Raw genomic sequence first — 27,709 nt, forward strand, 5'->3', positions numbered from 1 at the left:
GAATAGGGAATGCATTTTACATTCTGAAGTGGGAGCAAGCCTCTGTGGGGCAGGTAGTGAATTTATGGTTTGGATATAAAGTGTCCCCCAACCCTGAGACTCATGTGTTTTAAGACTTGGTCCCCATCTACTGGTACTATTTTTAGAGTTTGTGGAACCTATAAGAAATTCCATCCTTACGGGAGGGCTAGGTGGCCAGGGGGTGAGTCTTGAAGGCTACAGCTTGGTCTTGGTTCTGGCCTAAGCACTTTCTACTTTCTGATTGAGATGTGAGGATCGCTAGGCACATACTTGCCCTGCTATGATAGACTGCACCCTATCAAACTGTGAGTTACAATAAATTCTGCCTCGCTGAAGTTACATCTGTCAGATATATCACAGCGATGAGGAAGGTGATTAATGCAAATGTGTCTTTGTCTGATGTCCTCTAGCAGTTGTTAATCCTTGCCAGTCTCATCAACTTCTTTTCCTTGTTCTTGCCTACTTTTGTCTCAAGAAGAGTCCTTGCTAAGAAAGTGAAGATTACATATATGAACCCTCCAAATATTCTGTGTCTGTGTGTACAGATGCATGTTTAATATGCTTATACCAACATTCCTATTCTCCAGCCTATAAGACAGAAGTGTTTTAGTTGGATTTCAATTGGTGTGATAAAACACCATGACTGTAAGCAACTTGATGAGGAAAGGTTTTATTTCGGTTTGCAATTCCACATCACAGTTTATCGTCAGAGCATGAACCCACCGCAGGATCCTGGAAGCAGGAGCTGAAGCAGAGGCCATAGAAGGATACTGCTGCCTGGCTTGCTACTTGTGGCATGCCCAGCCTGCTTTGTTATAACCCCAAGACTACCTGCCGGGGGTGGTACCACTCACAGCAGTCTGGGACCTCCCACATCAATCAGAAAAATGCTCCACAGGCTTGCATTACAGGGAGGTATTTTCTCAGTCACAGTGCCCTCTTCTCAGGTCTCTCTAACTTGTGCCCAGCTGATAAACAAAACTAACCAGGACAAGTATTGTATTTTAGATTGTCCCCTTGATCCTGTTATTACAGTCTCTGAGTGCTTTGACAAATAGAAACAGCAGTTGCTTTGCTGTGGCCCCAGCCCTCTGCTGGTGCTTAGAATCAAACCCAGGGCACTGTCCATGCTAGGCACCTTCTCTCTCACTGAACCATACCCTAGGGCTGCTATGTTGACTTTCTTTAGCTGCCTTTCTCTGTATCAGTCCCATGCCTGTGTAGTTTTCATTAAAACCAAAACCCAAACAAAGCCAGTCTTGTGCTGCATGTGTGGAGGACCTCTCTGCTTGCCTTCTAATCTGGAAGGCCTCTAATAGAAGTGTTCTATTCATTTCAGGCTCCAGCTCTTTATTTGATGTCCATTTTCATCCAGAGAGATGAGGCTTCCTCCTTTAGGAGCACATGTCACCCCATTACCAAGTCTATGCTTACCTGCCCCCCATTTCACAGGTTAAACCTCTGTGATTCTTCTCCCTTTCCATGACACTGTCACTCTTTTGTGGATTGCTTCCTCCTCATGGGACAGGTTGTTCTGCTCACCTGAGATGTGCTTCTCTTTTCTTTATTCATTCTGAGACCCTTTGCCTCTTGCTTCCCCACTTTTCCCCACCACATGCACTCTGCTTATTCCTTTGGGAGAGTCCATTGACTTTCGTGATTTTATGTGTTATGTATTTTTATGTAATATAAATGTTAACCGAAATCTTCAAGTGCACATAGTTTTCTTGAATTTCACACTGTATCTTACTTAATGTCACTGCTGGGATGTTACTTTGGCACTTGTGAATCTATAACACCAAAGATCCAAATTTGTCTTCCTGCTCTCTAGACCTATTGTTTTCTTTATTAGAATTACTTAAAAGCACAAGAAGAAATTTATCACAAAGCTAACAACTTGAATTTTCTCAACTTTTGTCATTATTTGATGTCATTGTGTAATTACTGCTAAGTTGTATCAATTTAATTTTCTTAAACATGTCATTTTGTCTGTTTTTATTTTGCTAATGCACACACACACACACACACACACACACACACACACACACACACACACTCACACACACCACATAGACACACATATATATGTATATAATATATATTTTGGTTTTTTTTTTTTTTGAGACAAGGTTTCTCTGTGTAGCTTTGGAGCCTATCCTGGCACTTGCTCTGGAGACCAGGCTGGCCTTGAACTCGCAGAGATCCTCCTGCCTCGGCCTCCAGAGTGCTGGGATTAAAGGTGTGTGCCAATGCCCAGCTAGTTTATATATTTTTAAATGATCTATTTTTACTTTTAGTTATGTGCACTGCATCCTTATGTGTTTTATATGTGGGTATGTGCATGTGAGTGCAGTTACCTGAGGAGGCCAGAAGAGGGCATCTGATCCTGAGGACCTGGGGTACAGGCAGTTGTGAGTCTCCTAACATGGGTGCTGGAAACTGAACTTCTAAGAGTAATATGTGCCCTTAACCATTGAGTCATTTCTTTAGCCCCTAGTTCATAATTTTGAAACGGAGTTTCTTAATTCAGAGTTTGACCTTGTTTCATCAACTTTTTCTGTACTGCCATCACAGTCCATTCTTGACAATTCATGCCTGATTGCATCTGTCTTCCTAAAATCTTTCTAATACCTTCTTCATGGCCTCTATCATAGAGTTCAAATTCCTTCTGTGTTTTACTCCTCCATGAGCTATTACTTTTATCCTCATAGCTCTCCCACTTGTCCTCTGGTGCTCTGATTATTCATTGCTGTTACTAAACACTGAAAGGAAAACTAAGTTTCATGCTACTTACAGTAGTTTTCAAGGTGTGTGTATGTGTGTATGTATGTATGTCTGTGTATGTGTCTGTTTGTGTATGTGTGTACATATGTATATATGTGTATGCATGTATGCATGTCTGTGTGACTTGGTGTGGGTGTACATGTATGAGGGTGATGTGCATGTGTCATTCCTTGGGGACTACCTGCCTTTCTCATGACAGGGCCTCTCACTGGGCTGCAACTTGCTGGAGAGGGTAAGCTGAAAGGCCAAAGAGCCTCAGGAGTGTACTGTCTTCACTATCTCTGTGCCGCTATGCTTTTTGTTATGTTTTTAATGTATTCTCGGGTTGAAATTCAAGTCCTTGTTCTTTCAAGGTAAGCAGTCATTGACTTAGCTATCTCCCTACACCTTCAGAACAGTTCTAAATACCAGTGAATGGATTAGGATCTGGTAAAATTGATACTCAATACACCTTGAACATATGGGTGATGGATAAATGAATGAATGGAGAATATATAATGGATGATCCCTATTTTAGAGATTCTAATTTTAACTGCAAACTGCTAAGTGTATCTTAGTGTTTATTCAATATCGGGACATTTCCAAAGACTGTCTGTGTTGCCTTTTTATGTAGTTGCTCCAGTTTTATTTCTGTAGCTGTGACAAGAAGCAGCAGATGGGAAGAAAGTCCATGTTGCCTTCCATTATTATGGGGGACATCAAGGCAGGAACTTAAAACATCACATCCACAGTTAATAACAGAGAATTAAAAACAGATCTATGCTCACTTGCTCTCAGTTAACTCTCTTCTCTTCTATTGTTCTGGACCCCTGCCCAGAGAATCCTACAACCTACTGTGACTAGGGTCTTTGTATATCAATTGACAATCCAAATGATTTCCCAAGGACATGCCCACAAGCCAACCTGATCTAGAAACTTCTCATTCAGACTCTCTGCCTAGGGGTTTCTAGGTTGTGTTAAGTTGACAGTGAAGACCAGAACAGTCTTAAAAATTAAGGAATTTTTTATTGACTTCTCCCCCGTCTTATTTTTGAAGTCTGTCTTTATTGATGAGTAACTCTAGCAGTATGATGGTATTTTTAGATTGAATACCAGCAACAGTGGTTATTAATTGTATAATTACTCCCCCCCAGGTCTACTGTAAAAGATTATTGGAAATATTAAGGAAAATAAATATTACAAGTGTATGTCAGCAGTTTCTCCAATAAAGTTGATACCATGTTTGATTGTCAGAAGGGGTTGATGACAAGTGCTGTGAAATATAATGTTACTAAAATAAGTGATGGTTTTTGCTTCTCTTTTAAGGAAAGAAGCAAAAAAGTTTCTACTACTCAGGACAAGAGATGCAATATATTTATTTCATTCACTCACTGTGCCTTTTAGGAAGATTGTTGATCTATAAACAAGGCAGAAAATTATTTCCCATAAAACTGAAGAATAGAAAAGGTAAGTGTAATTAGGATAACTGAGTAGGTAAAGGTATGATACAATTTACAGTACACAGATTACTATTTATAAATTTGGCTTAGTATTTGTCATAGTTACTGTTCTATTGCTGTGAAGAGACACCATGACAACAGCAACTCTTATACAAGAAAGCATTGAATTGAGGATTGCTATAGTTTCAGAGGTTTAGTTCATTATCATCATGGCTGAGAGCATGGTGGCATGCAGACATTCATCATGCTGCAGAAGCATCCAGATAGGTAGCAGGAAGAGAGAGACACTGGGCTTGGATCGGGCTTTTAAAACCTCAAAACTCAGCCCTGGTGACACCCTTCCTCCACCAAGGCCACACCCATTCCAACAAGGCCACACCTCCTAATCTTTCTCAATTAGTGCCATTCATTCCCTGAGACTATGGGGCCATGCTTATTCAGACTACCACAGTATCTGCTTCGAACCATATTAGGTCGCTCTTCATTGCTGTGCTAAAATAACTGTGATCAACAGCAACTTGGGAGGGGGAGAGGCTTTATTTCATTTTACAGCTTATAATCTACCATGAAGGGAAATCACGGGAGGAATTCAGTACAGAAACCTGGAGAATTCAATAATGAAACCTGAAGCAGAGGCCGTGGAGGAGTGCTCCTTTTTGGCTTTGTGTCCCATGGCTTACTCAGCCTACTTTCTTATATACCCTAGAACTACTTCCCCAGGAGTGGCACCATCCACAGTGGGCTGTGCCCTCCCTCATCAATCATCAAGTAATAAAATGTTCCATAGGCTTTCGTATAGGCAATCTGGTAGAGGCTCCCAGATGGTTCTAGCTTGTATTAACTCTACAAAAGAAACTCACCAGCATAGGCACTTAGCTACATAACTTTTAGTCATATGTACTGTTGAGGTTTTTTTCTTTCTGTCTTTATTTCTTTTCAGTTTCAGTTTATGCTTATTACTGTATAATTACTGTATATGTATTTAATTATTTTCTTATTTCTCTTTTGAAAAACCTAGACTAGACATACTTGGTGATTCAATTCTGCATATAAAACTAGAAAGCCTTTTAAAAAATTCTGGTTAGCCTACAGATTGTGACCTGTTGGGGAAGCCACTCACCTACAAGTGATTCTGTTTTTCAGCTTGTAAAAATGGAGTCATTATATCAATGATGATGAAATTTTGTGATCCTAGGATGTGGATGTGCTCAATAGTTTCTCTCTCTCTTTCTCTCCCCTCACCCCCCTTTCCTGTCAACTTGAAACAACCTAGAGTCATCTGACAGGAGGGAACCTCAGCTGAGCAAATGGCTCCCTAAGAGCAGACTATAGGCAAGCCTGTATGGCATTTTTTAATTAGTGATGGATGTGTGAGGAACAAGCTCATTCTGAGTGAGGCCACTTCTGGCCTGGTGGTCTTGGCTTCTGTAAGAATGCAGGTTGAGCCAGCCATGATAGCAAGCCAGTAAGCAGCACCTCTCCATGGCCTCTGCGTCAGTCCTGCCTCCAGGTTGCTGCCCTGAGTTCCTGCCATGGTTTCCTCAGTGATGGAGTTAGAAGCTTTAAGATGGGATAAACCCTTTCTTCTCCAAGTTGCTTTTGGTCATGGTGTTTTATCACAGCAACAGAAAACTGGACTAAGTCAGAAATTGGTACTAGGTTGTGGGAGTGTTTCGGTGCCCAGCCTGACCATATTGTTTGCAGGAGGATTGTGGATAGACTTTGGAACTTTGGTCTTGAAAGGCCATTGAATGCTCACAGCTCTGCGGGCTCCTCTTTGGGCATTTAGATGTTAAGAATGTTAAGAACAATGCAGATAATGGAGGCCTGGCTTATGAAGTTTCAGAGGGATCTGGCAGACTTCCTTAATGATTCAACGGGGGCAGTTTGAGCATTTGAATTAAGAATTATTAAAGAGAAACCTTTGCTCTGCTGGTCACCTAGGACTGAAGAATCAGCTGTGTTTAGAAGAGAACAGTATCAGTGAGGCAAAATCTTCTGAGGAAGTCTTTCCTCAGGGTCAGCACACAGAAGCTGTGGTCCAGAGGTGGCCAAAGCTGTTCCTTGTGGTGGCAGCTGAACTTGGCAATGAGGAAGAGTCACCTAGGTACTGACTGGTTTTCAGGGCATGACAGGGTCATGGAGAGCAAGCTAGGCTTGGCATGTGAGAATATAGGCCATTGGTGAAGATGCAGCATTAATTGTAGTAGAAGCCCTAAGATGGAGGGTTTCATGGAGAGAAGTTGAGGGTATCACCATGTGGCAGGGTCAAAGTACCTAAAAGGAGCCAAGGAAAAGCCATTGATGAAGGTATAGCTCAGTTGCAGGAGAGACTAGTAGTTTGAGAGACTAGTACCATGGAGCTACCACCAAGGACAGCAGCAGCTGTGGAGTGAGCCACTCTGGGCCTCCAAGACAAGCCGTTTGTGATGTGTGTGGCAGTGATGGTCAAATGGAGCCCTTTGGAGTCAGAGGATTGTGACTGGGTCCCCTACGTCAAACACAGCTTTTTACACTGCTGTATGTTTATTGTGCTTTGATTTGATTGTCACTGTGTCCTGAGTGCATTCTGCCAGGTGACAGGGACAGGCCAACATAATGCCTGAATCCTTACAATAGGAGCCCACAGTAGAGAGACTTTTGAATTTTATGCTTAGGAATTTTACAGATATTTTGGACATTTTAGAGGGACAGCAGATATTTTACAGAGACTGGATATTTTAAGAATGTTGTGTATCTTAAAGAGACTAAACTTTTAAAATTTTTGTATTTTTAAAGTCTGTGGGACTTTTGAAGTTACATTAAGTTTTATACTGTGATATTAATATAACAACTTGGGAATTTCTGACTTAGTTCAGTTTTCTGTTGCTGTGATAAAACACTATGACCAAAAGCAACTTGGAGAAGAAAGGGTTTATCTTATCTTAAAGCTTCTAAGTCCATCACTGAGGAAACCATGGCAGGAACTCAGGGCAGCAACCTGGAGGCAGGACTGACGCAGAGGCCATGGAGAGGTGCTGCTTACTGGCTTGCTATCATGGCTGGCTCAACCTGCTTTTTTATGGAACCCAGGACCACCAGCTCAGGGATGGCCCTGCCCATAATGGGTTGGGCCCTCTTGCATTGATCACTAATTTAAAAAAATGCCTTACAGTCTTGCCTACAGCCTGATCTTATGAAGGCCATTTTCTCATCTGAGGTTCTGTCCTCTCAAATGATTTTCTAGCTTCTGTCAAGTTGACACAGAACACCCAGCACATAAGATGGTGTTGTGGAGAGTATCATATCAAATATTAATATTGTTTTTACTCTGTCTCATTTAACTTAGCAAATTGAGATCAGTTATCTTTAATTCTCCTAAGATATTCTGTCTGTACTAGGAACACAGTATAGAGCAGAGTTAAGCAAACTTTCTGAAAAGTGACAGTAAATATTCTGGCCTTGGTGGATAATGTGGTATGTCTCTGGTTGTGCAAGAAAGTTAGTGTAGTATGCTTAAGGCTGCTTTCCTTAGAATGGCCTGTTTGCAAGCTTGACTCTTGGTTGGCATATGGGGAGTTGGACTCATGCTAGTCCCAGCACTAGTGAGGGTGCTTAAATTGTTTATATACTATACCCTGTGCCTAAACTGTTTGTACAGCATTGCTGTTCATGCTGAACAGGAGTTTTGCTTTGGGGAGTTTGAAATATTGACATGTACCGGCAGAGGGTGTGTATGTGCTCACTCCCCCCCCCCCATAAGAACCTTGGGCACTGCATCCCTGGATCCCTAGTGAGTTTTTCTGGAGGGATTGAATGCATTCTCTATGACTTCCCTGGGAGAGGCCCTCACAAGCTTGTGCCTGGTTTGCGCTGAGTTTCGTCTTTCAGTACCCTTTCCTTTTGAATTTGCTTTACATAGTATTATTATAATGGGTCACATGAATATGATTGTTTGGGGCCTGTGGGTCTAACAACTAAATCGAATCTGAGCGTGGTTTTTGGGACCCTTAGCACATTTTAATAATGGAAAATCCATCCTAAGCATGTTAGCCTTACAGGATCTGATCATACGAACTCTAGGTTATTGATGCTGGCAGTCTATTTGTAGTGAAACCTCTTGTCCAGTTGTTTTATTTGCCCTAATCTATTTGAGCTCCTTGAGAACAGACAGGGCATTATGTACTTCTCGTACAATGTTCAAGGCTATGTTGTATAGTTTAAAGCAGTGTGCGGACAATATGAGCTCTTCAATTACAGAAGGAGTATTTCATGTGATATTGCTGGCTTTTACAGCACTAGAAAAACTAGTGACTATCCTTGATATTTTTGCAGGTATTCAACTTAACTTTACATGCTTCTCAACTATAATAAATTTAGCATTTTATGTTCTTTATAATGATTATATTTTGCTTTATCAAGAATCACAGCTCATTTCAAAACTGAATTTGAGAATAACGGAGACCAGCAATCAACTTTAAATTACATAGTTTTTTTCCCAGAATGTTTTAATGAAAGCTTCTATAGCAAGTCTTGGAAAACTGTAGCCTGTGGGCCAAACCTGGCCTGCCATCTGCTCTGCATGCTTGTGAGCCAGGCATGTCTTTTAACTGTTAAAAAATTAGGCCATTTTGTGGCATGTGGAAAATATGAATTCTCAGTACTTATGGCTTACACTAATCATTTATTTGTTGATTGTATGTGGCTACCACACTCAAGCTTGTGATTGTGATTGAGTGTTTGTGATTGAGATGATTTGGACACAAAGCTGAAGTTGTAGTCTTTCATGGAAAAAATGCTGACTTTGTTGTACTGTGCTAAAAAAGTTAGCTGAACCAACACATTAAGCTGAATTTTACTTATCACAATTGAATTAACATAAATAGCCAATGGTGAGACTCGTGCATCTGTCGTGGATTTCATTGATCAGCTCTAAACAGATGTCAGAACTGTGCCTTAGCATAGCAAGACAGTGGGGTAGGAGCTGCCTTCTGACTGCATTCTATTCTGGAGTAATGGTCTTGGATCATAGCTCTCTTCTGCCTGGGTTTACATAGAAACTGTGTTGCCATCTTTTATGTAAGTGGAATGTAGGTGAATGTTTTTTAGGTTGTAAGCATAGTTACAAGTTCTTTTTTTTCTCTTGTAAAGATTCAATGTCGGTCACAAATCTGCTGGTTTTGTTTACTCAAATCATCTATTATTCACCAAGTTGTCCAAAGATGACATCAGTTGCACATTCAGGTAAATGCTCCCCCTCCCTAAATTGATTGGTTGATTGATTAATTGTAGTACTGGAAATGATGCATCTCTTTTAAATGGATGAAAAGAAACAATCAAAACATTTGAAAGTTCTCTTTGAGTTACTGTTCAATTGTGGTAAATAGATTTATTAAGACTCTGTATACTTGTAAGACATTACATTGGTTCTGAAGTAAGCCATGGAATTTAATTTTGTTCATAGATGTCCTAAGACATTTCTAATCTATTAAGGTGTAGGTGTGGGAGAGCCAACCCTGAGGATATGAAAACAGGAAACTGGCCCTACCTCTTGCTCATAGCTGCAAGGGTGAATTAGACAGGGCAGTGCTGGAGAGCTCACCCTGGTGGTGCTGGAGGGATGGTTTGGGGAGGTTGGGGGGAGGGACTGGAGGGCTGACCAACCCTGCAACTATCCTGGCCCAGAACCAGGGTTATGAGTTGACCCACCCCAATATCCACCCCATCTATGATCTGCTGGAGCATGTAAAAAGTCTTGTCCTACAGACCAAAGCTGCAGAATCTCCATGACATGGGGCAACAACAGAATATCCAAGAGGAATCTCATTGGGTGCTCAACATCTATAGTATAGCAGAAACCAGAGACCTTGAACCAGACCAATGTATGTTTTCAGTGAATACTTGCACATAAAGATATATGGATGAAAGTGTTTACTGTGTGACTCACTACATTATAGTACAGCTTCCATGATGAGATTTTTTTCCCTTTTTCTTCTTTCTTTTTTTCTCTTAAATTTTATTTCATTGTACTTTGGGGGTGTTGCAAGGGCAGAGGGCAGATACAAAGGTATAAGAAGTGAGTGGGATTGAAGTGAATGATGTGAACGACACAATAAATAAAAAGAAAGTTAAGACATTTAAAAAAAATTCAGTCTCTTTAAAATAGTGAATGTCTTTTAAAATCCCAAATCTTTTAAAATTTAGAGTGACTCAACTATGGACTCCTTTCAAGTCAAAAATAAATATTTTCTTACTTCATGAGGGAAGAACTAGGGTACAATCACACGGTTCAAATCTAAATTTCAGTTATTTCCAGGATTTTCTTTTGTTAAGTGTGAAAAAAGAAAAGCCCTTCATGTTTTATTGTAAATTGCCATTTGCTCTAATGTATGTAGATCAGCTTGTAAAAATGGTCCAATTATTACCCCTTGTAAAAATGGTCAAATTATTACCATTTAAAATAACTCTTACTTTCCTTTGTATATCAATAAAAATCTCCAAAGTGAAACAAAATATTAGAAATAAAAATCTAGACCATAGTATTCTAAAATTGGGAAATAGCTTGGAAATGCTAGCACAATTTCTGAGAGGAACTGGAGTAAGTAAGAGAAAAAATGGGTTGGACTACATATTAGTCAGAGAATATTTGTATCAGCCAGTAGGTATTTTCTGTGGTTATCGTAGTTTACTGCTCTTAACTGGATCCCAAGACTCTCTCTGTGTTTACAGTATTTACACAAATGGTTTACTAGCTTAAAGTCCCCTGCTAAATGCTTCTACAGCATCACTTATCATCAAAATGATCTTTCCTTGTTAAAAATAAGCAGTATTTTGGCTTACTGTCTAGTCGACTGTCTTCTCAGAGTGCAATGCTTTGTGCTCTTTGATAATGTTTGTCATTGGAAACAGGGTTTCTCATCTAGAAATGATTTAAAAAAAATCACTAAATCCTTTGGTTTTTTTTGTCAGGTATGAACTTAGCATGCTTATGGAATGAATACTGCAACATGAATTAAAAACCTTGGTAATTTGGTACTGTTTCTTTCTAGGGCCCTCATATCACATTCTGAGGAGGTTTGATTAACCCTCTAATATTAAAACATCACATTTATTTCAGTGGCCATTCCAACCATGTCACACTTTATACACCTTTGGGCTTCTAGCTCAGATTTTTCAAGGATGATCTTAGGAATGACCCATTTTCCCTGCCTTTTAGAAGAATGCCTTCTGGAAGTGTCAGTTCTGAATGCTTTCTTTCTGCTCATAGTTTTATCTAAATTTTCATTTGCATTTCTACTAAACTCATATACTGGAGTGCATCAAGAAAATGAACAAAAGTGAAGATAGTGCACTTTTGGAGGCAAAAAGTTGAGTCTTCTTTCCACCATATATTTTCAGTATCAGCGTTTCATCTGGTGTCTAACTGAAGAATGGTGTATTGTCTTTTGTCATTTCTTTGTATTATCCTGAAGAGATAGTAAGTTTCAGGTTGTAATTGTCATCTTCTGGGCTTTCCATGTATGATTTTAGATCAACTGGATTCCCTGTGAACTTTGTGGAATGGTAGATTGTACACAGTGAAAAGCAGTTCTAAGCAGTGTTTTGACGTTCACCTTTCTTTCTGTTTCTCAGAGAATTACTCTCCTGCAAGTATGGTGACTGATGTCCTACGGATCCTCTGTGACCAGAAAGAATGTGCCGTCGAGTGCTTGTACAACAGCACGGTGACAGAGACACTTCTCCAGCCCATTCACAACTTGATGACAGGAACTGTGGTGGGTATCACTAACAAGGAAAGGAACCTCTTCAATGGCTAGTATAGGTCCATATTCAGTGGATCTTTATTTCTGACATGGTTGAGGTATTTTCTTACAGATACTTCTTACATGAGTTGTTTTGCTCATATAGATCCTTATTTGTCAAATCATAGTTTATGGGGCTGGAGAGATGGCTCAGAGGTTAAGAGCACTGACTCCTCTTCCAGAGGTCCTGAGTTCAATTCCCAGCAACCACATGGTGGCTCACAACCATCTGTAGTGAGATCTGGTGCCCTCTTCTGGCCTGCAGGGATACATGCAGGCAGAACACTGTAGGCATGATAAATAAATCAATCTTTAAAAAAGTAAATAAAAAATAAATCATAGTTTATGCAGTTATTTGATATATTAGTTATGATGGGAGGCAGGAATGTACACAATACATCTTTTTTTTGTTTCTAATCAAACTTAGATCTGTTGACGTGAAAAACTTACGAAAAAGTTATTCTATTAAGAAGCTATTTGTCTTGTGAATGTCATAAATCTTGTGAATGTCTTATGTATTTTCATGACAGTTTTATAGCTTTTGGAAATACGATTATTTTCCTGAAGGGCCAACTCTGCAAAGTAGGAAGAACTAGTGTGAGAAAGAAGGCGTGTGTAGCCCAAGGGCTGAACAGCCACATGTCTTCCTAGTTCACACTGTGTGCTCTCAGAGCTGAAAAGCCATGCTGTCTTCCAGTTCACACAGTGTGCTCTCAGAGCTGAACAGAACTGCCATGCTGTCTTCACAGGCCACACTGTTTTATCTCAGAGCTGAACAACCACACTGTCTTCCCAGTTCACACTGTGTGCTCTCAGGGCTGAATAGGCATGCTGTCTTTACAGTTCACACTATGTGCTCTTAGAGCAAAACAGAACAGCCATACTGTCTTCACAGTTCACACTGTGTCTGTGCTCTCAGAGCTGTCTGAACAGCCATGCTGGTCTTCACAGCTCACACTATGTGCTTCCTTGTGCTAGAGAATTTCACCAAAGGGTAAACTGAGGCTGAGGGAAGTACTTGTCCATGCCAGACACCCAATACCTGGTGAAGCTGGTGTCCTCACCAGGATAGCCGTGTGGCCCACATAACTCTACACTTCTCTGACTTAAACTTCTTTTTGGGGACTTTAGAGTACATGAGAAGGTTCTTGTCTATTACCCGCTCTGTAGGATCTTTATATGTCTCTTCGCCCTCCTGCGCCACACGTCATTGGGTTATAAAATACTTCATTGATTGTTGCTTGCTGTATAAATGGCACTCTTTTCAACATTGCATTTACCAAATTGTCTGTGTATGTATACTGTTTACATTTTCTAAACAAAGTTACTGTATGCTCACTCTGTTTTCAAGTCCCCCCTCCCTGAATGAAACCTGCTTTGCTTGAATACATCCCTCCTGTGCAGGCTAAGGTGTTTTGTGCTTTTCTCTGCATTCCTGTGTTATGTTCTTCTTGTCCTTGTGTTGAAATGATTATTTGCATTTTTTGGAATTGCATTTATCTATCCATCAATCCATTTGGGAGTGAATTCACATGCTGTCTTCACATGTAGAGGCCAGGTGACCACTTGTGCAACCCTTTTCTTTTTCCACTACATGGGGCCTAGGGGGTTGATCTCAGGTCATCAGGCTTGATGGCAAGTGCTCTTACCCTCTGTGCCATCTTGCTGGTTTTGAATTGTCTTTCTTGAGTATAGGCTATTCCACTGGTATGCAGTTAGACATTTAGTACCTAATTTAAGATATGCAGTATAACCTATTGAGCTCCGGCTCTGGCAGTGCTGAATTTTTGGCTATTATCAATCTGGAAGACAGTAAGGCATGCTATTGCCTGTAAGAAGGCTGCTCTCTTCACCATCTAAACAGCAGATACTTAACATGAGCAACAGAAAGTTCTCAAGCAAAACTGTGTGTATGACAGAACATTTGGGCACAATTATAACTTTACATTAATATATATATGAGAGAAGGAACACATTCTAGATATAAGCTTCAAGAAAAGTTTTTATGAAAATAGATTCCCTGTAACAGTTGGCTGGGTAGTCCTGTATGTGCAGGTGAGAGCGCACGCATGTGTGTGTGTTTGTTTGTGTGTGTGTGTGTGTGTGTGTGTGTGTGTGTGTGTGTGCATCTCTATATTTTCACAGCATGCATACATATATATACATTCATAAACACATTCATATGCATACATACATGCATACTATATATGTACATACAAACACACACATATGATTTTTTTTTCTTGGGACAGAGTCTCTGTATGCAGTCTATGCTGACTTCAGACTCTCAGTCCTTCTGCCTCATTCAGCCTTATGTGCGCAGGAATTACTATAGATATGTGTACTTAATTTTTTCTTTCTTATTGCTGTGACAAAGTAACTCAAGAAAATAACTTAAAGAAGAAAGGGTTAGACATCTGATATCTAATTTCGGATATCTAGAGTCATGTAGTGAGCCACTACCACACCAGTGCTCTGCGCTGGGTGTTACAAGCATAGAAAAGAATAAGGCATGTTTATTTTAGCTCCCAGCACAAGGGCAGTTTCTCCTGGTAGGGTCAAGGAGCTGTTCACATTGTATCCACAGTTAGGAAACAGAGACTAATACGTGCTGCTGCCCAGCAGCCTTTCTACACTTCCACAGTCAGGTTCCAAACCAGGGAAAGGCACCACCCACGGTGGACAGATCACCACATCAGTTAATGCAATCAAGATTGTCACTACAGATGTCCAGAGGTACCTCTCTGTTCTTTCAAGTTGGCAATTAACAGTAATCATCATCATCATCATCAACACACACACACACACACACACACACACACACACACACACTGAGTGAACATGTATAGTATGTGTGTGGGTTGTAGACACATATGTATGTGAAGATTTGCATGCCCATGTGTGCCTAGGGGAGCACAGGAACACTTTATATATCCTATTCATCTTTCCACATTATTTCATTGAGAAAGGTTCTCTCCTGGAGCTTGGAGCTAAACTGGCAACCAGGAAGTCTCAGCATTTTATATGTGCGTCTTGGGTACTTGAACTTGGATCTTCATGCTTGTTTAGCAGGAGTCTTACCCACTGAACCATCTTTCCAGCCCCCACCATATATAATAATAGGGGACTATACCCAACTTAATTTGTTAGTGGAATTCATGAAATTATTAGTATTAGTTATAAAATAAATGTTTTAAAATACAGAGAATATGGATATTAGCATCCATGCAGGCATAAAAGCAATTAGTAGACTCATCAAATAACAAGCGTTTCTGTTTCTGTAAGTTGACTTCATCATTAACATAATTTCCAGGTTTTAATATTTGCCATTTTCTTATCTGTTGGCTAAGCTGTATTAACACTTCCATTTAAAGTGAGTAGGTGTGATTCGTCCAGTTTGTCTCCCATGTGGGTGATATTATTGACTATTGGTCAGCTCATGTCCCTAGTTAGTCTTTACCCAGTCAGGTTTATGAGGGGATGGCACCAATATGACAAAATCTTGGTGTATTAGACACCATGATGAATCTGTAGGAATGTGGTAACTGAAAACACAAGGCAATGCAATTGGGGAGGGAACTACATACAGCATTTGGCATCCAGGATTATACATGAAGCTGTGATCTAATGATTCGCAGTAACTGGCTTAGGTGAAAATCATGGATTTATATGCCTCATCAGCTCTGCTGGTAGAAAAATATAATCTAATGACACATTTAACTCAGACATATTATTTCACAAGCACAAGTCATTTAAGGTCTGTGTTGTTGTGGTAGCTGTATAACTTTATTAGCTTGTTGCCACCCCTGCTGTATCATAAAATTATATGATTTGTCTTGTCTTTTTAAAAAATTTTTTTTATGTGCAGGCTGCTCCAGATTGTTCTGAAACAGCTTTAATTCACATAGCTGATATTTTGGCAAGAATTGCTTCTGTGGAAGAAGGACTTACTTTACTTCTTTATGGAGAAAATATGAACTCTTCTGAGGAAGAAAGGTGCGTGACTTGTTAATCTGTGTAAACTATTCATATGTGGTTAGGTTTCCCAAGCAGGTACTTGTGACACATTAAACCAGCTTTGATATACTCTCTTAAAATATTTATTTATTGTTTTTATGGGTATACACGTGTGCTTGCCTGCATGGGTTCATGTGTGTCATGTGCATTCAGGCTCCCTGGAGGACAAAAGAGGGCATTGGATGCCCTGAAAGTGGAGTTACTTATAGTAATTACTAAAATTACTTTACAGTCTTAGCTCATAATAATAAGGGTGGCAGGCATCATTCCGGATGGGAATCCACACCTTCTTACCTGCTCCCCAAGACCCTCTTTCAGACTATTGAAGCCACAGGTCCTTGGTTTCAGTCAGAGGGATTCAGAGGAGAAGCCACACTCTCTTCCCTCTTCTGCTGTCACCCAGTCCTAACTCCTCCTTTGCCAGTGGTAGCCCTGGGGTACTTAGGCTTCTAGGCTTTGTCTGTGCTTCTGATGGTGTGATACTTAGGCAAACCTGTGACCCTATGTTTGTAAAATGACATCATATACTTTACCCTAAATCACAGTTCTTAAATACAACATGGACATTTCCTCATGGTAGTACAGAATGAAACATCATTTTATTGTATATTCTTACGTAGTTTGATGTAATTTATTCAGACTGCCCCCCCATATACTTGTTGGTAGATAGCAGGTTGTGCCCTATTCTTGTCTCCATAAATGACATTGCAATGGGGGCAGTCTTTGTTCTCTTTATCCTATTGATATGATGAATTATGTTAATTATTTTGGAGAATTATGCTTTTATTTTCTTTAAAGATTTATTCATCTTTGTATATGAGTGTTCTATTGTCATATATGCCTGCATGACAGAAGAGGGCATCAGATAACATGGTTATGAGCCACCATGTAGTTGCTGGGAATTGAACTCAGGACCTCTAGAAGAGCAGCCACTGAGCCATCTCTCCAGGCCTGACATTAATTGGTTTTTAAGTGCCAAGCAGCCTTACTCAGAGAGTAAATCACACTTGGATGTGAATATTCCTTTTCTTCACTGTGGCATTGAGTTTCTCATGGTTACAGAGGACCTTAGCCATGTTGACACATAAATTAGCCACTGAACCCAGAATATCTTTGTTTTTTGATATTACTGCAAAGTTGGTTTCATAAGTTAGAAATGATGCCTCCTGTTCTGTGTTTTGAAAGGAATTATAGAGAATTGTTAAAACTTCTATAAGTATTTGGCAGAATTCATCTGTGAGACAATGAGTGTCTGGCGTTTGTTCAGTTATTTAATTTCTTTATTAGGTGTATAGACCTTTTCAGAATTATTTCCTTTGGTGTGAAATTTAACAGGTTGTATCTTTCAGAGAAATGGTGCTGTGATTTATTTATGGTTTAGAGTTGCCAGTAATGTGTTCTGACTATCTTGTTAGTGCTGCGGTATTAGTAGTGAAAATCTCTGCCCTCATTCTGGTACTAGTCATTTTTCCTCCATTTTTTTTTTAATTTGGATTAGAAATAAGATTGTTTTACATGTCAATCCCAGTTCCCTTTCCCTCCCCTCCTCCCCTGCCACTCCCCTACTAAAACCCTACCTATCCCATACCCTTTTTGCTCCCCAGGGAGAGTGGGGCCTTTCATAGGGGGTCTTCAGAGTCTGTCACATCCTTTGGGATAGGGCCTAGGCCCATCCCCTTGTGTCTAGGCTCAGGGGGTATCCCTCTATGTGGAATGGGCTCCCAAAGTCCATTCCTATGCTAGTGATAAGTACTACTGATCTACTACACGAGGCCCCATAGATTTCTGAGGTCTCCTCACTGACACAAACATTCAATGGGGTCTGGATCAGTCCCCAGCTATTAGTCTGGGGACCAAGAGCTCTCCCTGGTTCAGGTCAGCAGTTTCTGTGGGTTTCACCAGCCTGGTCTGGACCCCTTTGCTCATCAGTCCTCCTTCTCTACAACTGGATTCCAGTTCAGTTCATTGTGGGTGTCTGCTTCTATTTCCACCAGCTGCTGGACAAAGCTAAAGGATGGCATATAAGTCAGTCATTAATCTCATTATCAGGGGAGGACATTTAAGGTAGCCTCTCCTCTGTTGCTTAGTTAGTTGGTGTCATCTTTGTAGTGAAGGGACCAGCTCCCCATTTCAGCAGCCATAACAGCCAAACACGTGCTTGTCTGACCTTGTCTTAGTCACTAAGAGGTCAAATGCCTGCCTTGTGGCAAGGAACCAATCAGAAGTTAGCTGGTGGTGCTATGCTTTACAGCTCTGGGTGTGCTTTCCTGACAAGTGCACAGCAATGATGGGCAGAGCATAGCAACCACCCTGGGAGGGCCTATGGGCCATAACAACTAGTTGGCCAATCAACACAGGGCAAACCCTCCAAGCCTGGAGGCACACCAATCCTGAGCCTGTGCATACCCCTAGACACTCTCCTTATGCTGTCCTATAAGATCTCTATGCAGACTCTTCGCAGTGTCTTTTCTAACCATCCACCATGGTGGGTGAATGAAAGACTCGAGCTAACATGGGCTTTGCTCGTTAACAACTATAATAAAGGCTCATACAGTTTGCATCAAGCTTTCGACTCCGCCTGGTGATTGGGGTGACCGAAGTCCTGGGCTGAGATCCTGGAGGCCTGAGCTTCCGGGGATCGTACATTAGATCTTCAGACATTTCCCTAGTGCCTGATTTCTCTTTAAACCTATAATGTCTCCTTCTCTTATGGTGTCTCTTATTTTGTTTTCCTCTATTCTTCCCCCTACTCAACCTTCCTGCTCCCTCATGTCCTCCTCACCCCTCTTCTTCTCCCCTTCTCATTCTCTTAGCTCCCTCTCCCCTCCCCCCATGCTCCCAATTTGCTCAGGAAATCTTGTCCCTTTCCCCTTCTTTGGGGGACCATGTATGTCTCTCTTAGAGTCCTCCTACTTCCTAGCTTCTCTCAAGGTGTGGATTGTAGGCTGGTAATCCTTTACTCTATGTCTAAAATCCATATATGAGTGGGTACATACCATGTTTGTCTTTCTGTGACTGGGTTACCTCACTCAGAATGATTTCTTCTAGTTCTATCCATTTGCCTGTAAATTTCAAGGTTCTATTGTTTTTTTTTTTTTTTCTGCTGAGTAGGTACTAGTCATTTTTACTTCGTTATTATTATTATTATTATTATTATTAGTGCTAACTTGAAACTTAACAATTTTGTGACTTTTTCTAGAAGATCAATTCTTGATCTTGTTGATTGTGTGTGTACATATATGTGATCACAGGCATATACATGCTATGATACATGTGTGGGTATCAAAGGACAACATTGTAGAGTTTGTTTTGTTCTTATACTTTGAAATAGGTTCCAGGCAGTCAAACTCAGGTTATTGCAAGTACTTTTACCTGCTGAGGGATCTTGATGGCCCGTGTGTGTGTGTGTGTGTGTGTGTGTGTGTGTGTGTGTGTGTGTGTGTGTGTGTGTGTGTGTGTGTGTGTGTGTTTAAGCAGAACATCTTATTCCTATTGGAGCACAGTAAATTTGTTCACTTCTGTGGATAATGAAGTTGTCATCTCATACTGTAAGACCCCCGGAAGCTCAGGCCTCCAGGATCTCAGCCCAGGACCTCGGTCACCCCAATCACCAGGAGGATTTGAAAGATTGATGCAAACTGCACGAGGCTTTATTGTTGTTTAACGAGCTAACCCCATGTTAGCTCAGGTCTTCCATCCATCCACCATGGCGGATGGCTAGAAAAGACACTGCGAAGAGTCTGCATAGAGATCTTATAGGGCAGCATAAGGGGAGTGTCTAGGGGTATGCACAGGCTCAGGATTGGTGTGCCTCCAGGCTTGGAGGGTTTGCCCTGTGTTGATTGGCCAACTAGTTGTTATGGCCCATAGGCCCTCCCAGGGTGGTTGCTATGCTCTGCCCATCATTGCTGTGTGCTTGTCTGGAAAGCACACCCAGAGCCATAAATCATAGCACCACCAGCTAACTTCTGATTGGTTCCTTGCCACGAGGCAGGCATTTGACCTCTTAGTGACCAAGGCAAGGTCAGACAAGCACGTGTTTGGCTGTTATGACTGCCGAAAGGGGCAGGTATCTGATCTTAGTAAGTAATACAAGGTCAGACAAGCCCGTGTTCGGTTGTATGGCTGCCGAAATGGGGAGCTGGTCCTTTTAATACTTTCTCAGTTCCTCCATTTATTCTTTATTTGTTGCTTTGGTTTCTTTTATTATTCCTTAGATGTTTCAAAAAACTGTTGGTAATAGTTACAAGGGCATTTGTCACTTGTGGTCTTTATATTGTGTTGAAATGACGTTTTGCTGGGAAAGCCCTAATGAAACCTTTTTGCAGTTACCTGCCTGAAAAAACACAACCATCTCAGCAGAGATGGAGTGGAAGCTGTGCTGGATCTCAAGCATCAGTGTGTCCATTTTGATTTGATCTTCCCTCCTGTCTGTCTGTGTTTCCTTCCTGCCTGCCTGCCTGCCTGCCTGCCTGCCTGCCTGCCTGCCTTCCTTCCTTCCTTCCTTCCTTCCTTCCTTCCTTCCTTCCTTCCTTCCTTCCTTCCTTCCTTCCTTCCTTCCTTCCTTCCTTTCTTTCTCCCCTCCTCCTTCCCCCTTCCTCCTCTCTTTTCTTCCCTTCCCCTCCCCCTCTCTTCCTTTTTTTTTTTTTTCTTTACCAAGACAAGGTTTCTTTATGTATCCTTGGCTGTTCTAGAATTAGCTCTGTAGACCATACTAGCCTCAGAGATCTACCTGCCTCTGCCTCTTGAGTGCTGGTATTAAAGGTGTGCTCCATCTCCACCAGGCCCTCCTGTGTTACTTGCTCTTTGTGCCTTCCAAGAAGTACCTGGGCTAGCTGTATGCAATTTTAAGTGGAATCTGAAGGATAAAGTTTTCCTTAAACTTACTTCCATGCAGGTTTTACTTTCAGTCCTGGTTTTTGTTCCCAGTTTTGGAGATATTTAAGTCATCATTACTGTTTTTGTTTTTTACCACCACCCCCCCCAATGTTTTAGAAGTTAATCAGATGGTTTCTGACTTTTGTGTATGGCTGGTGGTTGATGTTTTCTAGGTCCTGGTTTACTCTGCTCTTCCAAAGTTTTCTCATTATCCTTTCCATTTTCTTTGTCCTTGAGGGTTCCAATGCATTTACTCATGCATTTTAGTGTTTATGGAGGGAACAGATAGATGTTATGCATTTTGTTTGTCCTTTTTAGCTGGAGATGCTGAGTACATAATGATTTTGTTTTTAATGAGGAATATTTATCTTTTGTCATGAATTCTAAGATCTCCTTATCTCCTGTTACTTAATCCTTTGGAAATTTATTTTTTTTTCATTTTTTTTTAAGTAAGATCTTATTAATACCACAAGGCAGCCTTGAACTGTGATCACCTCAGCTAGTCAGTTCTAACTGCATGTAAATCCATTAACGCTCACGGACTTGAGCTGGTTAATCTTGGTGTGTGATGTCTTTATTTATTTGCAAGTTTTTCTAATAAAGTTTTATACTTTTACAAATTAAAAAAATAGTTACTTACTAGAAGAACAAAAAATGAATGTGGGTTTGCTTGGCACTAATAATATAAAAACTAAGTTTTTCTGTTTCTATATGAATATTGTTAACTTGGATGAAATCAGGGTTTTGATGTGTATGTGTTTTTGTTGTTGTTGTTGTTTGTTTGTTGGTTGGTTTGTTTTTTGTTTTTCAAGACAGGGTTTCTCTGTGTTTCTTTGAATTCTGTCCTGGAACTTGCTTTGTAAACCAGGCTGGACTGGAACTCACAGAGACCCACATGTCTCTCTACCTCCCTAGTGGTTTTGTTTTTAAAGAAAGGTTCTCTCACATTGAAGTTAAACAAACAAGATGTAAATTACCAGAAGTGACTTCCTAATCATCATTATGTAAAGTTCCTACCCATTGTTTCCTTTGGAGAAAGACAGGAATATTTGCAAATGCAATTAACAAGAGTCTGGCTCATTAGAGTTTGGTTTTCAATGGAGCAGTGAGCAGCTAGCTAGCTGTAAAAAGGAATTAGAGGGCCAGAAATGGCTTAGAAGGGAAACATGCCACCTGCCCAACCTGATGACCTGTGTTTATTTCCCGGGGACTCACATACTTACAAGGCAGAACCAAAGAGCTGATTCCTGCAATTTTCCTCTGATCTCCAGGTTGTTCTGTGACACACACACACACACACACACACACACACACACACACACACACACACACACACACAATATTAGGAATATTTTTATGGACTACTTATACTGTTAGCTTTATGACATATTATTAAGTGAAAAAAGAGAAAACAGACATGTTTATAGAAGACCACCTTTTGTGTAACAGTACAGTTGGGTCATCCATTTGTTTACTGCTTAGGAGGGAATTATTAATGACATCCTGAAAGGCAATGAAAACAGTGCTGGGAACAGAAGAGAAGAACAAAAGTGTGTATGCAGAAATGACCAATACACTGGTCATACTTAGATTTTACAATTAAGTAATTGCTTAGACTCTGAATGTTAAACAAATTGAAAAGAAAACTCACAATTTCTAAAACCTACAAAGCAAGTAAGTAAACTTAACAGTCATGTTAGTGACAAACTCATGAAGAAAGAAAAAAAATTACTTCAAGTAACATCATCATTGAACTTGTAGTGGGGTGTAGTGTAAGGGAACTAATCGTCAATGTCAGCTGCATTTGGTATGCTTAGAAGCAGTATTGGTGTTATTTTGAAATTGTTATGGATAATGAATGAATAGGTAATGGCATTGGGCACTAAGATGTTTTTTAAGTGTAAGATTTGATATAAAAGCACAAAATTAAAGAAGCAAGTAAAATCTTTACTATTCAGTTCATACTGGAAATGCAATTATGAACTTTTTCTTCTGAAAAGCTATGTTTGCTTTTTGTTTTTTTTTTTTTTTTTTTGTTTTTTGTTTTTTGAGATCACCACCACGGAAAGGGCCTAGAAGCAATGATATTATTGATAGTGAGCAGATACTTGCATTGTGCTATCTCTGTATCATATGTGTGTGTGTGTGTGTGTGTGTGTGTGTGTGTGTTTTGTTTTTTTTCCCTAAGAGAAGACATGAAGTCTTGAAGAAATGACTGTTTCTAGGTCAGAAATAAGAAGTATACAGAATCATCCTTGCCTAATTTTGTTTCTAGAAATCAACCTATTTAAAACTATAAGAATATGGCTAGAAGTATGTTAAGGGATATTCTACTGTTTTTAAGATATGCAGATCAAAAAATAGTGGGTGCAATAGGGTATAATATATTAGGTCTACAAACATCTATTTAAAAGATATTAAAATAATAAAAACATAAAAATAAAGCACAGATGGACTGAATAGTTTCTCAATGAGGTTGCTGTGATACCAAGTGCATTTATTGCTTTGCAAATTGATAAAGATTAGACTATTTTTCCAACTGTACACACTGTGTTTTAACAAGTTACATAGGAAAAGTTTTCTGTGGAAAAAGTCTAGTTAGAAAATACAAACAAAATTCTTGAATCAGAAAAGATGCATGTAGTATTTCTTCACAAAATCGTGGTAATCATCATAATAGTTGCTGAAATCGTCAGGTCAAAAGCCTTTCTTACTAGAAATGCCAGACTGGTGCCATCTGCCAAACAAATTTTTAATGTCACCTAAATTGGAACCATCAGATAAGTGCTTCATGAAGGAGGCACACACCACTAATGAAGTTATTTTGTCAAGGAGGGATAAAAGAACTAAAAGAACTAAACTGTAAACCTTTAGATCTAATTATTATCTTATAGAACACTTGGGGAAATAGGAAATAGGTTGGAAGATACTGTGGGGAAACGGTCATTCAAATATAAAATCATTGAATCATTGACTTGGCAAAAAAAGCACTCAGGGAGTTTAAATCACCTTACACAACCCGTAGGACTTGTTATGAAATGTAATTTACACAAACCTATCTAGGTAAAATGACATCTTTAAGACAATTGACAGAAGCTTGATGTCAGCTGTCTTACTAAAAGTTGCAATTTTTATATGGGTAAATTACATTTAAAACAGAAAATTTGTTATTTAGAGACATACACTGGAGACAAGGATGGTAAAATGTCGGTAATGTTGCTGGAGAAAGGTACCTGGAGACTTGAGTGTTCTCTAAGTCTAATGCTTGTTGCTTCTGTTTTGACTTCTGTGTTTTAAGTCTAGAAAAAGTGTTAACACTGCTTTTCTCTGGAGTTAGACAGGCTAGATTATCTTGTTTCCTTCTCAATATTATGTGTGATAATGTGCAAGTTACTTCTGTAACCCTGGATATATTTTCTGAACTGTACTTCCTTTGTACTTCAAAGGATTATAGAAAAAAACTACATAAATAAGCACATTAAAATACTTAAAACGGTAACTTTCACATTGGAAGCACTTTTTTTTTGTTTTTTTGTTTTTTGTTTATCGAGACAGGGCTTCTGTGTAGCTTTGGAGCCTGTCTTGGAACTTGCCTTGTGGACCAGGGTAGCCTGGAACTCTTTGATATCTTCCTGCCTCTGCACTCTCCTGAGTGCTGGGATTAAAGGCGTGTACCACCACCTCCTAGCTCATTGGAAGGTGTTTTTTTTTTTTTTTTTTTTTTTTTTTTTTTTTTTTTTTTTTTTTTTTTTGTCTGTGCCATTATTATTTCCAGGAAAATGATCTTGAACTTTGAGATAAGGTGGGTGTGTTGTTATTGTGATGGGGAGGTAGCAACAATAAGACATGCTCACTGGAAAATCAAGAACACTCATGTGTGACCCTGGCTGCATGGCATCTGTCTCTCCTAAGTGTGTGCAGATTTGCTGTTTCCCCCTGTTTGATTACCCTTTCTCATGATCCACTGAAACGGTCATGCTCACATTGGTGGATCGGGCATATTGACTTATTTTCAGAAAACTATGGGAAATCCAAAAGAGAACTAGCAAATGAGCTGCGTTGAGATGGGCTGTTTTGCTGATGCTCCATGAAGCCAGGGCCACTTGGCTTTGGAATCACATCTGTGATCTCTTCTCTTAGTCCTACAGGTGTTCATATAATAGCCAAGTTTTCAAAGAAACTTCTTGATGAAGATATTTCTGTTTTCTCTGGATCGGAAATGTTGCCTATAGTTAAAGGAGCTTTTATTTCTGTGTGTCGTCAGATATATGGCACATGTGAAGGCTTGCAAGTGCTGCTTCCTTATGGTTTACATGAATCCATAGCAAAGGTGTGGAGGAAGGTATGTATAAGAAACTTTCCTCCCCGCAGGTCTTCATTTCAGTTACAGGCATTACTGTCATACCTTAGTGTGGACAGGATTTTTTTGTTTTGGTTTGTTTTTTTCAAGACTGGTTTCACTGTGTGTTCCCCACTGTCCTGGAACTTGCATTGTCGACCAGGCTGGCCTCAAACTCAGAACTCAGAGATCTGCCTGCCTCTGCCTTCCTAGTGCTGGGAATAAAGGTGTATGCTACCACCATCTGGTGTGGACAGGATATTTTAATGGGATACTTATCTCTCCCTCCCTCCTCCCGCTCCTCCTCCCTCCCTCTCTCCCTCCTCCCTCTCTTTCTTTCTCTTTCTTTTCTTATTTGAAACAGGGTGTCATTATTTAGCTCTAACTGGTCTGGAACTTATTATATAGACCATGCTGACCTTAAATTAACAGAGATCTGCCTTGCTCTGCCACCTGAGTGCTGGTGTTAACGGTGTATGCCACTATGCCAAGCTAAGGATTACTTCTTTTGAATTGTGGTTGTTGGTATTAGCTATTCCTACTTCTTAACTTGACACAGGATGACTTCAGACCCTCCTCTTTTAGTAGATCTAGGCTCTAAGCCTTTAACTGATTACCGTGTTTTTTTTTTTGTTGTTTTTTTTTTGTTTTGTTTTTTTTTGTTTTTGTAGCAGAAGCTTTAGCTGTTTTCTCTGTGTATAGACTCACAGTCTTCTGTGGAGGTTATGATTTCAAGAACATAATAGAGCAGGAGTCATGTGTAGACCAGGGGATTGCATAGCCTTTTAACTTCATCGAACCAGATAATTTAATTTCGAAAGCAACTGTGTTAAAATGCATTAAGGATTAAAAAAAAAAAAAGTAGAACTACACTACTAGAGATCTTGTGAACAGTGCTATAAGCTAGAAAAGCAGGGAAACAAACTATTCTGTTTTTTTGTTTTTTTCTTTTTTTAGACAAGCTTGCTATCAGAAAGGATCCCCACTCCAGTAGAAGGCTCTGACTCAGTTTCCTCAGTGAGCCAGGAGTCTCCCAACATGTAAGTATAATGTTCAGCAGCTCTCTATTGTATTTGTTAAAATAATTTAGATAATTGAAAATCATTTGAAAAACTATGGCAAAACGTTTTCTAGAGTGTTAAACTATATGCATATAGGTTTAAAGAAAATTATACTTATTATTATTTATGGATTATGTGATACTTGTAGCCATTAACAAATCTAGAAATATTAAATAGTTTTTGCTCTATTGCTTATTTATATTTTGTGTTAGGAAGCTTGATGTATTATAAAGTTTTTAGAAAAATTTGAAAATTATCAAATACTAAAATTGGAAAATTAACTTGCATGGTCAGTAGACATAAAATGTTTTCAAATGCTGGTGGAATCCATTTTACTTGCTTTAAAAAATATTGTAAGAATGCAGTTTAATTAGGTTTGGCACTTGAAAACTAAGTGAATTAATATTTCTGTGTAGTTATGCTTTTTTATAAATATTAATCTATATGATGGCAGGTTAACAAGGAAAATATTAAACTAAGGTTTCATGATATATTTTTATTTTAGTTTTAGCAAATTTGGAGTTCTGCCATCCATTTTATTTTCTTTCTTTTTTTTTATTAATTCAAGTTAGGGAACAAGCTTGAAGTCTCTTCTCCCTCTCCCTCCCCTCACCCCTATCCCTCCTCCCCCAGCCCCAACCTACCCCTCACCCCATCCACCCACCACTCCCCAGGAAGGTAGGGCCCTCAACGGGGGCTCTGCAAAGTCCACCAAATCTTTCTGTGCTGGGCCTGGGCCCTTCCCTATGTGTCCAGGGCCAGAGTGTATCCCTTCATGTGGGATGGGCTCTCAAAGTCCCTTCTTACACCAAGGAAAAATGCTAATCCACTTCCAGAGGCTCCCTGGAGTGCAGAGGCCTCCTTATTGGCACCCATGTTCAGGGGGCTGGATCAGTCTTGTACTGGCCTCCCAGATAGCATCTGTGGTCGGTGTGCTCTACCTTGTTCAGGCCAACTGTTTCTGTGGTTTTCTCCCCCTTCACTCTTCATTTCTCCCTCTCTTCAACTAAATTCCAGATTTCAGCTCAGTGTATTTCTGTGGATGTCTGTCTCAGCTTCCATCAGCCACTGGATGAGGGCTCTAGGATGGCATAAAGAGTAGTCATCAATCTCAATTTAGGGGAAGGGCTTTTAGGTTATCCTCTCCTCCATTGCCTGGATTGTCAGATCGTGTCATCTTTGTAGGTCTCTGGAGATTTCCCTAGGTCCAGATCTCTTCTCGGACCTATAGTGGCTCCCTCTAATATGGTATCTCTCATCTTGCTGTCTCTCCTCTATTCCTCCCTCTATTCAATATCTTTGCTCCTCCATTTCCTCTCCTTTACTCCTCTTCTCCTGCTCTTATTGTGGCAGCACCCTCTCCCCTACCCTCATGCTCTCAATTAGCTC

General features: G+C 40.0%; 1 protein-coding gene across 2 annotated transcripts in view; it reads left to right on the top strand.

Moving 5' to 3' along the window:
* Nucleotides 1–27,709, top strand: part of Tbc1d32 (TBC1 domain family member 32) — a 211,048-nt gene that overhangs the window by 58,164 nt on the left and 125,175 nt on the right. For both annotated transcript variants that reach the window (XM_027402084.2, XM_027402082.2), the window contains exons 12-17: nucleotides 4,111–4,251; nucleotides 9,375–9,467; nucleotides 11,856–11,998; nucleotides 15,894–16,021; nucleotides 25,061–25,262; nucleotides 26,217–26,299. In XM_027402084.2, coding sequence (XP_027257885.1) covers nucleotides 4,111–4,251; nucleotides 9,375–9,467; nucleotides 11,856–11,998; nucleotides 15,894–16,021; nucleotides 25,061–25,262; nucleotides 26,217–26,299 — 790 coding nt within the window. The remainder of the gene's footprint in view (nucleotides 1–4,110; nucleotides 4,252–9,374; nucleotides 9,468–11,855; nucleotides 11,999–15,893; nucleotides 16,022–25,060; nucleotides 25,263–26,216; nucleotides 26,300–27,709) is intronic.

This window comes from Cricetulus griseus, chromosome 2, assembly GCF_003668045.3.
Source record: "Cricetulus griseus strain 17A/GY chromosome 2, alternate assembly CriGri-PICRH-1.0, whole genome shotgun sequence".
NCBI classification, from domain to species: Eukaryota; Metazoa; Chordata; class Mammalia; order Rodentia; family Cricetidae; genus Cricetulus; species Cricetulus griseus.